Genomic DNA, 17717 nt, shown 5'->3' on the forward strand with positions numbered 1-17717 from the left:
AATCAAGCAAATCAAGGGTCACAATCATAGAAAGAGAGCAAATTCACACAAGAATGGAAAATAAGTGGTTATAAAATGTAACCACATCAATAGGCTCAAGTCTCACAAGCTTGTGTTCTTAGTTCAATACATGATTCACAAAGTATGAAATTCAAGCAAGTTGTACCAAAATTTTTCTTCAATCAATTGGGTTAATGCCCTATATTTAAACTTCTTGGAAACTTTCAATGTTTGACTAGGCATTGTTGTGATTGAAAAATTCAAAAATTTTCTTAGTTCACCCTTTCCTTTTCACTTAAAACCAATTTCTTATGCAAAAAGGGTGACTAAATATTTGCAATTCAAATATGATTTCTAATCACAACCACAACTAAAAACAAAGATAAACAAAATGTATAAAGAAAAAATAAAAATCCAACTAAAAGTACGGAATCTATCATCCAAAATATCTAAAAATATCCAAAAGCATCAAAATATCTAAAATCCAAAATAAGCAATAAAAGTGTCCAAAGCAAACTAGAAATGCATCAAAATATATACAAAGATGTGCAAGATAAGATAACTAGGCTGAAAAGTTCACCGGTTCCCAAATAATGCTACCGGTGCCCTCCCCACACTTAAAACCAAGCATCGTCCTCGATGCTAAACTGGAGGATCAGCGGGGGGTACAACGATAGGCTCTGGCTCTGGCTGTGGCTTTGCCTTTATCCGACATCCTGAAAAATATGATAGAATATATAAAACATTTAGCATTTAACAAAGAAAGCATGTTCAGGATACAATTATCAAAGAACAATCATGATGTTGCAATGAATATGTAAAAGTGAACAAGTAAACCAAGAAAGCAAGCTTTATTAAAATCAACAACTCATATTCAAAAGGCAATAATATCATCATAATTTTTTGAAAGAATTGTTAAAGGGGGTTAAAGGTGAGCGGAAGTTAGATGGTTAAAGAAATTAGTGAGTTAGAAAAGTGGATTAGTGATATGATGATATTTATGCGCAATGAAAAGAAAAGATATGGTTCATGTTCACAATGATTGTGCAAATCCGGGAAGTCAAAAGGGAAACGAAAATTTGCCCAAGATTAAAATGAAGACCAAAATGAAACTAATTTCCTTGAAAATCGGGCAGCATTCCGGCTTAAAATTGGACGTTCCCGGATAGCAGATTAGCACAAGAAGCATAGAAAACAACATCAATTAGGCAAAGTGACAGTGGTATAGCATTCAGGCAACAAGAAATGCATAAAAACAGTCCAAAATCAGCATACAACATCCAAATAAGCAGACAGCAATTATGCACGAACGGAGCACTTATCAGGCCTAGAATCCTCTATCCAGCCCTAGCTACCTAACCGCAATTATTTCTATCTAACCTAACATACAAAGTTCTAAGTCTAACTAACTAACATGCAATTATAATGATTAACAGAAACGAATAATAAAGAAAAGAAAAAAAACAGAAAAAGATAACAGAAATGAAGCAGGAACCTGGGAGCAGAGAAGAACTAAGAATGGAGAGGAAACTGGGGGAGAAATAAGGCCAGGAGCTGCGCCGCCGTGGACGGTGGCGGTTATGGCAGAAAAGAGGCGGCGGTAGTTGCTGCCGGTGCTGTGAAGGTGAGGGACGGGGTAGAGAGCGGATGAGAGAGTGAGTGGAGGAGAGAGAGGAGATGAGGTGAGTGAAGAAAGGAGAGAGAGAAGGTTGATGGTGAACAATGGCGGCCGCGGCGGTGGTGACGGTGGTTACAGGGGCGGGCGGCGACGGAGAGGCGGAGGGATGGGAAGCTAGCAGTGGTGACAGAAGGGCAGTGATGGGAGAGTGTGACCGGTAAGAGAAGGGGCGGCCGTATGGTGGCGGTCGGTGGAGCAGCGGTGGCTATGGAGGTGAGGGAGAAGAAGAAACGGAAATGGAGGTTGGGGAGGGAGAAGGTGCGCGACTGCGCAGTGTGTGTCGCGCATTAGGGTTATCCCTATTTTTAAATCGACGCGCGCGCGCACCTTGCGCGTTCGCGTCACTTGAGGAAACTTGGGACCTACGCGTGCGCGTACAGCGCGCTTAAACGTGGATGAGCAAAATGGGAAAGGACGCGTGCGCGTATGGATTTTTGCCGGTATAGAAATTATCAAGTAATCAATCGTAGTATAGTCTAAACCGACGCAAAATCCATCATCAAACAATTCTACAATCTATAACCGAGAGTATTAGTCCCGAGTCGTTCTTCCCTAGGAATGCTACAAGGATGCATGTTATTGGTTAAGTGGTCTTTTGTGGCTTGAAGAGTGTGGCATAAAAGTGCTAATAAAAGAAAACAACAATCAATCAATATTAAAAGCCTTGGCCAAGGTTGAACATTGGAAGTTCCATCACTATAGCTTCCTTCAATTATGATGACAAAGGAGTGTTGCTTTACTTAGTTAACCCCTAATTATAGAGGAAAGTCAAGTAAAAGTAACTAACTTGAGTCACAAGTCCTAGTCTTACCCTAGGGAAGTCTAGCTTTAGTGCACTCCAAGTCAATTAGCAATACTCAATTCTTAATCAACAATTGACATCCATTATTCAAGTGTCTCCAATGACTCAACTACTAGGCCAAGTGAGGGGATACTACTCCATATCTAAAGTTGGCATTTTCTCAAACACTTGGAGAGCGAGAATGAAAGACATAGTAAAATTGAGAGGAAATTTAGAATCAAAGTAATTCAACACAAGAAATCAACAAGAATCAACAATGAACAACAATGAAAATGAGATCTTCAATGAATTAATAGAATCCAAAACAACAAAGTTAAATCTAAGATCTATGAGAATTGAACAATTACAAACACTAATTGAGATTAGAGAAGAGGATCTACAACATGAACAAAGTAAATTGAGAGTTGCAATGGATCTCACCAAAGAATGGTTGAGAATTGAGAAAATGAAGATGAATACTAGAGAGAAGTTGGAGTTTCTCTCTCTACAAATGTAACTAACTAAGAATATCTACCTAAAGATCTAAAATTAGTCTATGGATGTGAATGTGTGTCAATCCCCTTCAATCCTTGGCTCTTATATGCATTTTGGCGCCAAAGTTGGTTGCTGAAAACCTTCCAAAATCACCAGGCACGTGTTACATTAATGAGGTCATGTGCCACCATCGGCGCGTGAGCACACGGTACGCGTGCGCGTCCTTGGCCTGTTTCTCAATGTGCGCGCGAGCGCCTTGTGCGCGTGCGCGTACATGGCCTGGATCAATTCTTTGGCTTTTTGTGCTTCCCTCCACTTGTATGCTTCCTTCCTTGCTTCCTTTGATCCATGCCTAGCCTATTTCAACCTGAGATTACTAGCAAACACATCAAGGCATCTTATGGAATCAAAGAGAAACTAGAATTCATCAAAATAAGGCTCAAAAAGCATGTTTTTTACACTTAAGCACGAATATGGGAGAGATAACAAAACCATGCTAATTCATAGGCTAAATGTGACAAAAGGTCATCAAGACACTCTAAATTCAATACAAAATAAACCGTCAAATTGGGGTTTGTCAATGTTCTACAGACAAAGTGACCGACCTCTGTAGGTCAGGACAACCCGACCACTAAATCACCAGGAAGTGCCCAAAAAAGGGCCCAACAGAGGAACACGACCCAAATCCTAAGGCGGTCCAAGCCTACAGAGATAAGGGCGGTTCCCTTGAAGATAAGATGACCTCACTCAAAGATAAGATAAGATAAGATAAGATAACTATCTTATCTCCAGAAAGGTCACTCCACACCATTATAAATACACTGGAGCACCCAGGTATAACTCATACTCTGATACTACTCAATACCTGCTTAATACACTTGCTAACTTAAGCATCGGAGTCCCTTGCAGGTACCCCCCACCCTCCGGGGACGAAGGAATCAGCACCACCACCAAGTCCGACAAGTCAGACACAACCGTTCCGACCATTACAGAAGATCTTGTCCGAGATCGACATACAATTTCAGGTAACCCTTGGAACAAGTACTGCTTTAGAGATTTAATTACAAGATTTTAAATATTTATTTTGATATTTTTCTTTTTTTAATTAAGGAATATAACTTATAAGTTGCTCTCAAAATTTTCTTAAAAATTTAGGATTAATAGTCAAATTCATCCCTAAAAAATTATCTATTCTTTAAATTAGTACTCAGATAATTTTTTTATTCATATTAGTCTTTGAAAGATAAAATGTAAGTTAAATTGGTCATTCTATTAGTTAGATGAAGACGTGTCACGTTAAGTGCCATGTGGCATGATGACGTAATACGTTAATGCCACGTACATATCACAAGATGATTGGTTGACGTGTCAAGTTAGTGACACCTAGCACACCATATGTCACTTGACATGTAAAAAAGTTATTTATAATCAAAATAGTCCCTAAAAATTCAGATGTAAATCATTTTCATCCTTAAAATTTTAAAAATTAATCAAATTAATCTTTATATAAATTTTTTTTATTTTTTTCTTAATATTAAATTTGAAATACTTTTTTATAGTACTAATTTTAATATTATTTTTTAAACCTTAATAAACAAAATTCTCTTTACATAAAATAATAAAATAATTAAATTATTATAAAGTTATTTTGTAATTTGTATTTTAAAATTTTATATTTTCATATTATAATTTTTTTATATTGAATTTTTTTATTTAAACGAGTTTATTAAATTATTGTTGATTATGTATGTAAAAATTTAATATTTTAAATATTACTAAATAATATAGTAGTTATTTTAAAATTTAAATCTTTAAAATTTTTAAAATTATAATTTTTATTATTGTTTAATTTATATGGTAGAACTCAATAATTAAAATACCAATTTGTGAGATCACTTGTTGAATTTTAATATTTTAATATATTTTTTTAAATAACTACTATATTTATTTAGTAAAATGCATTATAGTAATTACTTTTAATGTTTTAATCTTTTAGATCTCACTAAAAATATATTTAAAATAACTACTATAATGGATTTCGCTAAATAGTAGTTATGTTAAAAAATATATATTAAAATTCAACAAGTAATCTCACAAATCGGTATTTCAATTATTGAGTTCACCATATAAATTAAACAATAATAAAAATTATAATTTTAAAAAATTTAAATTTTAAAGTAACTACTATATTATTTAGTGAGATTTAAAATATTAAACTTTTAAATACTTAATCAATAATAATTTGATAAACTCGTTTAAATAAAAAAATTATTATAAAAAATTATAATTTGAAAATGTAAAATTTTAAAATATAAAATGACAAAATAATTTTATTAATAATTTAATTATTAATGTTATTTTATGTAAATTGAATTTTGTTTATTAAGGTCTAAAATATAATATTAAAATTAATACTATGAAAAAATATTTTAAATTTAATATTATGAAGAAAAAATAAAGGAATTTATATAAGGATTAATTTGATTCATTTTTTAAATTTTAGAGATGAAAATGATTTACGTCTGAAATTTTATGGATTATTTTGATTATAAATAACTTTTTACATGTCAAGTGACACGTGACGTGCTAGATGTCACTGACTTGACACGTCAACCAATCATCTTGTGACACGTGACATTAACCTACCATGTCATCATGCCACGTGACACTTAACATGACACGTCATTATCTAACTAACGGAAGAATCAATTTGACTTCTGTTTTTTCTTTCAAGGACTAATATGACTAAAAAAATTATTTGAGAACTAATTTGAAGAATGAGTAATCTTTCAAAGACGAATTTGACTATTAATCCTACAAATTTAATATTTCTTTTCTCCTTGATGATCCATAAGTCCATCAAAATATTCTTCAACAATCCTTTATTTGTTTTATTATAGAGAAATTACATGTTTAAATTTCACAATAGATAGACTTTTTTAACATATAAAAGTACGTATTTATTTGCTCAAAAAAGTACATAAGGATTAGAATATGTGAAACCTAAAAGTTATTTATAAGTTACACTTTAGAGCATGACTCAATATGTGTAACTTAAATATTAGTGTATGTGAGCAACAAGTTTCAATATACAAAATGATTCATCGCTTCCAAGTTTCAATGGTTAAGAATAGAAAAATAGAAAGCAATGACATACAAATTATAGATGCATATTACATGAAAGGATCAGAAAGTATATGGTTCTATAATTACTTAATTAAAAGGCAAGCATGATTTTTTAAAAAATCACTTCTGTTCAAAGTTGATGAGTTTTTTATTTTTTTATTTTTTTTTTTATAGTTCGGTACAAATTAAACTTAACCCAAAAATAGGGGAGAACAAAGGAACAAATATCTCTTTGGCATTGTCATTTGTCAGCAAGGATATAATAACGACCTCGCAAAAATACTTAACAAAACATAATAGAGTTGATGAGGTTGATTACACATAAGTGACATTCAAAAACGTAGTTAAAAACATTGAACGAAAGTGTTCAAAGAGCAACACTCTAATAGTTCCACCGTGAAGAGATTGAAATTTGAAAGCATATTCTAATGATTTGCTTAACCGATTTGGGGTCACGTTGATAAGGTCTACGGTGAGATTGTGAGACAAAAATTCTCTTTCTACTCGACTAACTCTCCAGAGTAAAATCTGATTTGGCTACCACCTCCACAGAATATTATAAAAATTAATTGTGATGTTAGTATATAGGAAAGGAAAAGTCTCTGGTGGTTATATTGTTTTGGTGGTTAAGGTGGCAAGCTTAATAAATCAATTTAAAATTGACATCTGTTTTATTTAAAAAAAGTGGATGTAGGCTTTGACTCTTTTAAGATCAAAATGATTCTTTCTCTTTTTTATAATTTTTTATAATTATTTTTATTAAAATAATTTTTTGTAATTATTATTTTATTATTATTTTTAATAATTTCTAAAAATAATATCAAAATTATTTTTTAATTATTTTATTATTATTTTTATTTTAAAAAATAATTTTTTATAATTATTTTTATTATTATTTTTTACCAAAATAATTTTTTATAATTATTTTTGTAATTTTGAGAAACTAACACCAAAATAATATTCTCTCTCTTAGTGTTAGTTTAAAAATAATCATAAAAAATTATAAGAAAGAATATTATTTTAGTGTTAATTTTTTTTAAATTACAAAAAAAATATATAAAAAATTATTTTGATAAAAATAATAATAATTATTATAAAAAATTATTTTTTAAAATAAAAATGATTAAAAAATTATTTTGGTGTTATTTTTAGAAATTATTAAAAATAATAATAATAAATAATTATAAAAAATCATTTTAGTAAAAATAATTATAAAAAATATTTTCTAAAAATAAAATAATAATAAAATAATTATAAATACAATAAAAAAATTATTTTTGTGTTATTTTTTTAAATTATTTTTATAATTATAAAAGTAATTATAAAAAATTATTTTGATAAAAGTAATCATATATATAAGAAATTATAAGAGAAAAAATTATTTTGATTTTAAATTTAATTTTTTATCATGTGTTAATATTTTATTTGTAGTTCAAATTTTTATCATTTTTAATCACCAAAACTAATATCATTATATAACTTCTCTAATTACTATAGTTTAAAGTTAAAATATTTTACTTTTCTTAGGTTAGTAGAGTTAACATTATTTTTTTTATTTTCTATGGTATTTCTCAACCCGACAGGTCAAGGACTAATCTGTCACTGAGCTCCATTTAAGAGTCTGTTACTGGCCAATGGGTTACTGCATGCACAAGATGAGATTCGAACCCCTGACACTTGTTTAAGCGGACGAGTGAGCTGACCACTCGACCAACCCAAGTTGGTTTAGAGTTAACATTATTAGAAGGGTCAAAGCCTATATTCACTCTCTTTAAATATAATAGATGTCAATCCTGAATTGGTTTATTGAACTTGACCACCTTAGCCACCAAAACAATATAGCCATCAGAAACCTTCCCTAATATATATTATGATGAGGAGTATGCAGATTGTGGGTGTCTGTTAAAAAGCTTAGATTCTTAGTTGTTATGGATTTTTTTCTGTCTAGTCCATAAAGAGGCTTGTGACAGATCTTATAAATAAAATCCAGGAGTTACTTTGATATTAGAATGTTCAATTCGATCTTATCAAGCGTGATGCTAATAACACTGTTGATTGGCTCACCAAAATTGGTGCAAAAGATAACAGAGATTAATTGGTATGGTTAAAGTTTGGGGAGACCCTAATAAGCCACCTCTTTCAAAGAGATATTGGTAAAACATTTTAGTTTTTTTTTTGGCTGTCTTTTAGTTCTCTAATTAAAAAAAAAAAAAACATCTTTTTCTGCAGGAAAACGAGATGCAATATGAACAAAACTATAATTAGATTTGATTGGATTTACTTATAAAAAAATTGATCACACAATATTCCTGTAAAAATTAATAATGAATATTAAATATTAATAATTTATTTTTACTAAAATAAAATTATTTTTAATAATTTAAAAAAATGAATTAAAAAGTAAAAATAGTTGTTTATTAAAATTTAAATAGTGAGTTATTATCAATAATTAAAAGAAAAACTGAACAGATTGAATACTTGTTGGTGCGTGGTTTCTTGAGGTATTGTCATAAGTAGACAAAAAGAAAAAAAATCTTCTTAATTTTTTTTAACTAATCTTATTAAATGTGTACACACTTTAAGTAGGATAATATATAAAGGTTTAATGATTATGTTGGTATCTATAATTTTTTAAAATTTTTAATTAGGTTTTTATATTTTTTTAATTGAGTTTTTACACCATTTTTTTTAATTGTGTCTCTACATTTTTTTTCTTTTTATTTGAGTTCTTGTATCAATTTTTTTTAATTGGATCCCTATACAATTAAGCTAATTACTACCAAGAGAGATTTAATTAAAAAAAAATTTGTGTAAAGATCCAATTAAAAAGAAAAAATATAGAGACCTAATTAAAAATTTTGTAAAACTATAAGAACTAACAGAGTAATTAAATTATATATAAATAAATAAATAAATAAAAATATATGATAAAAAATTATCCTTAAAAATTTTAATTTTAAAAAATTTTAAAAATCAAATATCACAAGACAAATAAGATCTTTTAAATAGTTTAATTATGACAAAAATATTGTGTATATATTAAAATTTAATCACTAAATTAACTATCATATATTTATAGAGAAATAAGAGTGACTAATTTTTTGTATATATATAATATAATTGTAACTATAGTAACTATAGTGTTTATAGCATGGTCCAAAACTAAAATCATAGTCCAAATAAACTAATTCAATTTCACAAAAGATTCATAGAAGCCCAACAGATCCAAGTATATTAGTTCAAAAAGTCACATAGATTAATCTATTCGATCGATCTACTATAGACACGAATGTTATCATCCGAACTTGACTTGCATGTCAAGTAAGACGTTCTCATTCTCTACTATATATACTATCCACAATTCAACTATTATTTTAACATGGGATAATTTCTAAAATACTAAAAAAATTATTCACTACAATAAATAAAAAAAAAATTCATGAGTAATGGTCAAATTATCACCTATTTTTTATAAATATTTTATTAAATTTAGATATTTTTTATACTCAATTCATCTAAATTTTTTTAAATTTTTACTAATTTAAGTAGTGAAATTTTTTGCATATAATCTTTATATTCCCAACGAACAAATCAAAATTTTTATAAAGAATCTAGACCCTCTGGCCAAATTCATCTCAGTTTTAAGTATTATCTTGGAACATATAGCCATCATAAATCTTATTTTTGAGTTGTGATCGTCGTACCCCTTATTATTATAATATTGGATAGGAGAAAAAATTCAAAAAAAAATTCTCCTAAATCTAGGAAGAAAACCTGAAAATGAAAGATACAAATTTTGATTTTTAGGCAAATAAATAAAGGATTTATATTACACGACTCAAGGCTGGATTGAACGGCTTTCTGAAAGGATCCTGACATATGTGGACCCCTTTTTCTTGTGAAAGATCTGTGTTATGGATGCTTAATTTAATTAGTTAGCAATTAATTAGTCATTCTTCCTATTGTATAGTAGTTAGTTAGACTCTTAGCTCACTTTTATATATATATATATATATTTTGAAGGTTGTAGTAGGCTTAGAGAAAGGGGAGAGGTTGAATCTATGCCTTTCTTTTAAGTGATTGGAATGATCCTTTAAAACAAACTTTTAATTCTGATTCTGTTTGAACTCAGCAGCAGAAAATTTATAAAATAATTTATTTTTGTCTCATGAATATCAAAAGACAGAACACAACAGAGAAGAGAGAAGCTAACACCAGCATGTATCCTGGTTCGGTTGCCTTGTGCTATGCAACCTACGTCCAGTCTCTTCCACAACAATGGAGGAATTTCCACTATAGTTAAAAGTATTACATACACCAATTCCACAGGATTGACACAATCCTTTTACACTCAAGTTCTAACCTAACTTGACATTGGCTATACTAATACCTAACTCTTCACTTTTAGTGCTAACCCAACTAAGAAAGGGATACCTCAAAGATACAAGATACAAGACACAAACATACCTAAAGAAATCTGAAAACAACTCTAGACTTTTCTCTCAAGTGTATCTCTCTGCCTCTTTTCACTCATGGCTTTTTACTTGAGCTCTCTCAATATGCCTTTTCACTCAAGAAATTACAGAAAGATAAACATTGAAAAGTAAATTACAATCTATAAAACATGAAGGAGATTGAATTCATCAATAGCCTCTTTGCTATGTGATAAACCAGATTTACAAGCCTCTGATTTAGTTCTTCAATATTGGCCGAACGCTTCTTTGAAAGAAAGCATTATCCAAGTAGAGGAACTTCTTCAGGGAACTCTTCACAGAACACAACTCACCAAACTCTGGTTTTCTCTCCTTGGTTTCTGAATGAACAGCAAACCTCTTTTATCTCCTTGCATGTTGCTTGGTTGCTCTTCCTAGGTCAACTTCTTGAGCCTTATGGTTTACCAATCCAGCCGTTCACTTTTTTCAAGTAATCTTCAACATAGGAACTTTGCTTCTAACTTCCCTATCTTGACCGAAAGCCACATTATCATCAGAAAATCATTTCTTCAATGGTAAACCCAAATCTTGACCATTGAAACATAACTTGGTCCCCAGGCATATTTTCAACCGTTGATGCACAGCAGTAAAGAACAGAAATCCTATTTTTTATATAACCCAAAATGGAGTGGTAGAGAATTGAAGATGAAGAGAAGAAAGTGTGATGCATGAATAAGAAAATGGGTTACCTTTAACCTTTACCTAAGCTTGATTTGGTTTGAAATGGTTGATTTGACCTCATCCTTTCTTGCCTAACCTTCTCTTTCTTTCTTCTTCTTTGAATAGCTTAGGAACTAAGCACTTTCTTTTACTTCTGTGATTTGACTGAGACAGAGAAAAAAAAAACATTACTTTGGAAGCAAGATGGAGGGATCTGCTAAAATCAAGTCGGGCTTGGATCGGGTTCTACTCAAGTTCAGCCCATTAGTTTCTTGCCTTTGCTTCTTGAAGAATTTTGCTTGAGATGGACAACTTGGGCTTCGTTTATTTTCACTTACCATTCAGCCCACCAACAGATTTCTTTTGTTTAACATTGGGCTGCTACTTCACTTATTTTTTGCATGCATCACTTAACCAAAATAATCAAAACTAATTTGGGTAATTAGCCCAATAATCAAATGTTTGTCATCATTAATTATATTAGTTAATTTCTTAACTCAATATATATATATATATATATATACCTTACTTGTAATTACTTACTTACTCAATGAAATCATCCTTTTTCTCCATTCCCTTTCCCATTCCAATATGGTATCAGATGTAATTCTTCTTTATACTTCCGCAATATTCTCTCTCTTCATTCTTTGATTTTCTCGGAAAAATTCTTCGATTTTCCATTCTTCTTTCTCGCTCTTTCTTGTTTCGGCAAGAACATTCTTCCTCAGTTGATACCTCCTCTTTTTCTCTATTCTTCTACTCATCAATCAGAATGTCTGCGATTTCTATATCCACAGTTTCTCAGGGAGATTCCAATACTCCTCGAGCTCCAACACCGCCTTCGCCGATTCCTGATGCGTATCTGCTCCAGTACGACGATCACCCAGAGCTCGTGCTTGTTTCACAACTCCTACAAGAAGACAACTATGCTTCTTGGTGCAGATCGATGAGACTTGCGTTGAGTGAAAAATGTAAAATCTTCTCCATCGATGGCTCCCTCCCGAAGCCAGATCCAGTTCTTGACCCTGCGCTCGCTGAATCGTGGCAATGCACGAACGACATCATCACTACGTAGTTGCTGAATGCGATCTCCAAGGATATTGCGGCAAGCGTCATCTATGCTGGATCCGCGGCTTTACTCTGGCAAGATTTGGAGACTCGCTTTTCTCAGAGCAATGCACCTTGCATCTTTGAGCTGAAGAGGTCACTCATGTTTCTGACTCAAGGCTCTCTCTCAGTCTCACAGTATTTCACAAAGTTGAAGATACTTTGGGAAGAACTCAACACCTTCAAGCCATTGGTATCTTGTTCCTATGGTGACGTTAAGTCGATTCAAGCCTTTCTTGATCATATGGATGATCATGGATGTCCTAATGTCAAGATAGTCTATTCAGTCATGTTGATCCGAAAAGTCTTTTTTCTTGTGTTGCAAGAGGAGAAGCAAAGAGCATTCACCTCTCCAAGTCAACATATGGCTTTTGCTGCTAAACAGTCTCTAAGACCCACCGTTCCTTCTGGACCCAAGGTGAAAGGGAGGAAAGATCGTCCACTCTGTGCTCATTGTGGGTTGCTGGGACATACTGAAGATAAATGTTATTGTCTCCATGGATATCCTCCTGGATATTTCCAGAACAAGCCTGTGAATACCAAATCCCAGGTGCATCATGTTGCCAAGGTCACTCATGGTCAAGAAAGCCAAGATCCATCTCCAAGATCCAGCTTTTCACTTACAGCGGCTCAGTACAACCAATTGATGACTCTCTTGCAAACTCAGCAAGCTCTTCAGGACATTGAACCTGAAATTTGTGCAGGTGAAGTATTTTCCTCATGTTATTCAAATCAAATGGCAGAGGTTAGTTTTTAGATAGTTGATTCTGGAGCCACCACTCACATCACTAATTCCTTTAAATTTTTGAAAAATGCCAAACCTCTTACAAATTATTTTGTTGCTTTACCTGATCATACCAAAATTCATGCCTTAGCTATTAGTAATGTTGTTCTTAATTCTTCTTTAATCCTTTACAATGTCATATTCATTCCCTCTTTTCGAGTTAATTTGATTTCTATTAGTTCTTTGTTGAAATTGCCTAACTGCACAGTCCTCTTTTCTGACTTAGCCTTCATCATACAGGACAGGATCTCCAAGAAGGTGATTGGCAGAGGTGATGAAACTAATGACCTGTTTCTGCTACAATCACCCTTCATAATTTATACTAGGAGTTCTGTTCATAGCTGTCGATCAGTAACCAATGTTGATAGCACTATTTGGCATGCTCGTTTAGGTCATACCTCAGAAAAAGTCTTTAACAAATTGAGTCCTCTTTTGTCCAATAAAACTCTCAAATACAATCATTCTACTTGTGAAATCTGTCCATTAGCTAAACTCAAGCGTTTGTCTTTTCAATCCAATAATCATTTTTGTAAGAATTTCTTTGATTTGGTTCACTGTGATAGTTGGGGCCCTTATAGAGCTCCAACTTATAATAACATGAGATATTTTTTTACTATTGTGTATGATTATTCCAGATTCACTTGGACTTTTTTGCTAAAATACAAATCTGATGCTTCTCACACTCTCATCAATTTTTTTAATATGATTGAAACTCAGTTTACTACTAGGGTAAAGCAGGTGAGATCAGACAATGTTGGTGAATTAATGCTCCTTGATTACCTGAATTCCGAGGGTATGCTTCACCAATTCTCCTGTGTGGAGCGGCCAGAACAAAACGCCATTGTTGAAAGAAAGCACCAGCATCTACTCAATGTGGCTAGAGCATTGTTCTTTCAGTCCAAGGCCCCAATTGCCTTTTGGGGAGATTGTGTATTGATTTCCACTTTCCTCATCAATCGCGTACCAAGTCCAGCACTTCAACACTGCTCTCCTTATGAGAGACTCTTCCTTAAGCAACCTGATTATCAGTCTTTGAGAGTCTTCAACTGCTTGGCTCATGCGTCTTCTCTTCTATCTTAGAGACACAAGTTCTTCGTTAGAGCAATGCGTGCAATCTTCATTGGCTATCCTTCTGGTTACAAGGGATACAAGTTGTATGACCCAGTGAACAAGAAGATTTTCATCTCCAGAGATGTTTTCTTTATCGAAACTGAATTTTTCTTTCGACAATTAACCGATACTTCCAAGCCCATGGTGGACAATTTTCCTGACATAGTTATCCCAGCATCCATTACTGATGCAGTCCCTCTAGCCACACTTACCAGCCCTCCTTCTGCCCAACTACCATCTCAACCATTTGTGGATATGCTAGTCACTGAACCTATCTCACAACATCAGTCTAATATTCCAAGCTCACCAATTAACTTGAAAAAATTGTCCAGGCAACACAGACCACCATCTTACCTCAAGGATTATCAGTGCAATATTGTCTCTCATGGGACTCTAGATCGGTTTCAACACATCTCACATCATCACTCTCATTTCATAGCTAATGTTGCTGTAATTCCTGAGCCCTCTTTCTTCCATCAAGCCGTGAAGTATCCTGAGTGGAGGCAGGCTATGGATGAGGAGCTTCAAGCCATGGAGGCCACTAATACTTGGAATTTAGTCCCTCTTCCACCAGAAAAACACACAATTGGATGTTGTTGGGTGTTCAAAGTCAAGTGTAAGGTAGATGGCTCAATAGAGCGCTATAAGACCCGTTTGGTTGCAAAGGGCTATACGCAGCAGGCATGCATTGACTTTAAGGACACCTTCTTTCCCGTGGCCAAACTCACCACTGTCAGGGTTCTCCTTTCTTTGGCAGCCATCAACAATTGGTTTTTATTGCAACTAGATGTGAACAACGCCTTCTTGAATGGTGACTTGTTCGAAGAAGTTTATATGGACCTGCCTCTTGGTTACAAGTCCAATAGCTCTTGACTCATATGCAAGTTGAACAAGTCCATCTATGGTTTGAGATAAGCCTCAATACAATGGTTCTATAAATTCACTTTAGCACTGCTCACTCACAAGTTCAAATAGTCCAGGCATGATTACTCTCTCTTCTCTTATGGTAGTGGCAACAAGATTGTTTACTTGCTGGTTTATGTAGATGACATCATACTAGCCAGTCATTCCAAGAATATGATGCATAAGGTGCAGAAATTGTTAGAGGCCTCCTTCAAATTAAAGATTCTGGGTGATTTGAAGTATTTCTTAGGCTTGGAACTAGCAAGGTCCAGCGATGGAATTGTCCTCAACCAAAGAAAGTACACCTTAAGCATCTTGGAGGACACTAATTTTACAGATTCCAAGTCTGTTTCTCTGCCTATGGAGGCTAACCTCAGGTTGAGCAACTCCAATGGTAATTTACTTGCGAACTCATCCATCTACCGAAGACTAATAGGGAGGTTAATGTACCTCACCATATTCCATCTGGACATTACCTATGCGGTGTCTACCCGTAATCAATTCTTGTCTAAACCTAGAACTACTCACATGAATGCACTTCACCATCTTTTGAGATACTTGAAAGGAACCATGGGTCAAGGGTTATTCTTTTCTGCACAATCAAAAAAGAGGCTAATGGCTTATGCGGATGCAAATTAGGCGGGATGTTCCAACACTAGGAGAAGCATTTCAGGTTACTGTGTGTTCATTGGAGACTTTCTGATTTCTTGGAGATCAAAGAAACAACAAACGATTTTTTGATCATCTGCTGAATCTGAATACAGAGCTATGGCAGCTGTGGCTGCTGAATTGACTTAGTTGACAGGACTCCTATCTAATTTTCAAATCAAAGCACCATCTTTCATGCTGTTTTGTGACTCTATGTCAGCCATTCACATTGCATCAAATCCCACATTCCACGAGAGGACCAAGCATATTGAGGTAGACTGTCATTTTGTTCGAAAAAAAGTTGTGACAGGATTCATCAAACTGATCCATGTTCGAACTCATCATCAGCTTGCCAATGTCTTCACGAAGCCAGTAACTCCAATCTAGTTTCACAATCTCATCTCCAAATTTGGCATGATCAACATATACCTGCCAACTTAAAAGAGAATATTATGGATACCTAACTTAATTAGTTAGCAATTAATTAGTTATTCTTTCTACTCTATAGCAGTTAGTTAAGCTCTTAATATATATATATATATATATATATATATATATATATACACACGCATACGTACCTTACTTGTAATTACTTACTTACTCAATAAAATTATCTTTTTTTCTCCATTCTCTTTCACATTCCAATAATCTGTGGTCCCAAATGATTTTTATCATGATTTAAAGACCGATTTGCAATTTCACCCTAAAATGTTATGGTAACAGTTATTGTAGCACTGTAGCAACTAACAAACATGAATCTCCAAAACAGATCTCATACACATATTTAGGTTAGGTGGAATTTGAACGAATCTTATTATAATGGAATAAATAACTATTTTTAAATAATGGAATAAACAAGTATATTATAGAGTACTAAGTAAAAAAACGTTTAAGTAGCAATGATAAAAAATTAATAAATTAGATCTAATCTGAGTAAATAGTTTAATTAATTTTTTTAAAAATTAATTTAAATAATAAATATTTATATTAAAAATAAATTATTTTATATTTAATTCTAAAAGTATTTATTTTAAAAAAATATGATGAAAAACTTTTTATTATAAAAAAGTCATTTTTTTATTTTTTTATAAGCATTTAAATCACTTTTTATAAAGCTATAATTTAGTTTTAAAAATTACAAAAAATATTAATACTATTATTTTTTATAAGTCAAAAGTTTAAAAAATAGCTTTTGAAACATCACAAAAATATCCTTAATCTTGTATTGAAAAAAAAATAAAGAAAAATAGGAGTTTAAAAATAAAAAACTCATTCATTTAATGTCTTGAGATTTTGAGTTATATATATATATATATATATATATATATATATATATATATATATATATATATATATATATTCTCTAAAATGTTTCCAAAAACGAACACTCAAATAAAGAAATTAATAAATTCGTCCCACGTTAATAAAAAATAATATAAAAAATTTATAAAATAAAAAATTTATTAACTTAATATCTTAAAATTTTAAATTAGATATAATATTTTTTAATGTTATATTTTCTCACATAGTTTCTCGTTTAAAATTTTGATTCTACTTCTACCCTTAGAATTTTCTACACAAACAAAAACGTCAACTATTTCCCGTAAGTAATTAAGCTGGAGAGTAATGATAAATAATAGTCTTATTGAAAAATACAGTGCGGATGGGAATAAATTTTCTTAATTTTTTTAATAATTAAAAAAATAAAATATAATTTTTTATTATTAATTTTATAAATAAGATTAAAAAAATATAAAAAATTAGAAATTATATTTTATTCTCTTAATTTTTTTTAACTATTAAAAAGATTTATTCCAGTAATGACTGCAGAGGTTTAGAGAAGCTAAGCTAACAAACAACTGAAAACGTGCATATAGTGTGAAACACATTTTTGTTTGGGAGCCTCTCAGACAAGACAGTTAAAATATCTTT

The 17717-nt window shown here is 31.9% G+C and overlaps 1 protein-coding gene across 1 annotated transcript; it reads left to right on the top strand.

The window, feature by feature from the left end:
- The first annotated feature begins 1722 nt into the window (after positions 1-1722).
- Positions 1723-14204, top strand: LOC140175052 (uncharacterized). The gene is made up of 4 exons (XM_072201953.1): positions 1723-1835; positions 12005-12248; positions 12309-13085; positions 13842-14204. Exons 1-4 carry the CDS (start codon positions 1723-1725, stop codon positions 14202-14204), a joined length of 1497 nt encoding a protein of 498 aa, XP_072058054.1.
- The last annotated feature ends 3513 nt before the right edge of the window (positions 14205-17717 follow it).

This window comes from Arachis hypogaea, chromosome 9, assembly GCF_003086295.3.
Source record: "Arachis hypogaea cultivar Tifrunner chromosome 9, arahy.Tifrunner.gnm2.J5K5, whole genome shotgun sequence".
Taxonomy (NCBI): Eukaryota; Viridiplantae; Streptophyta; class Magnoliopsida; order Fabales; family Fabaceae; genus Arachis; species Arachis hypogaea.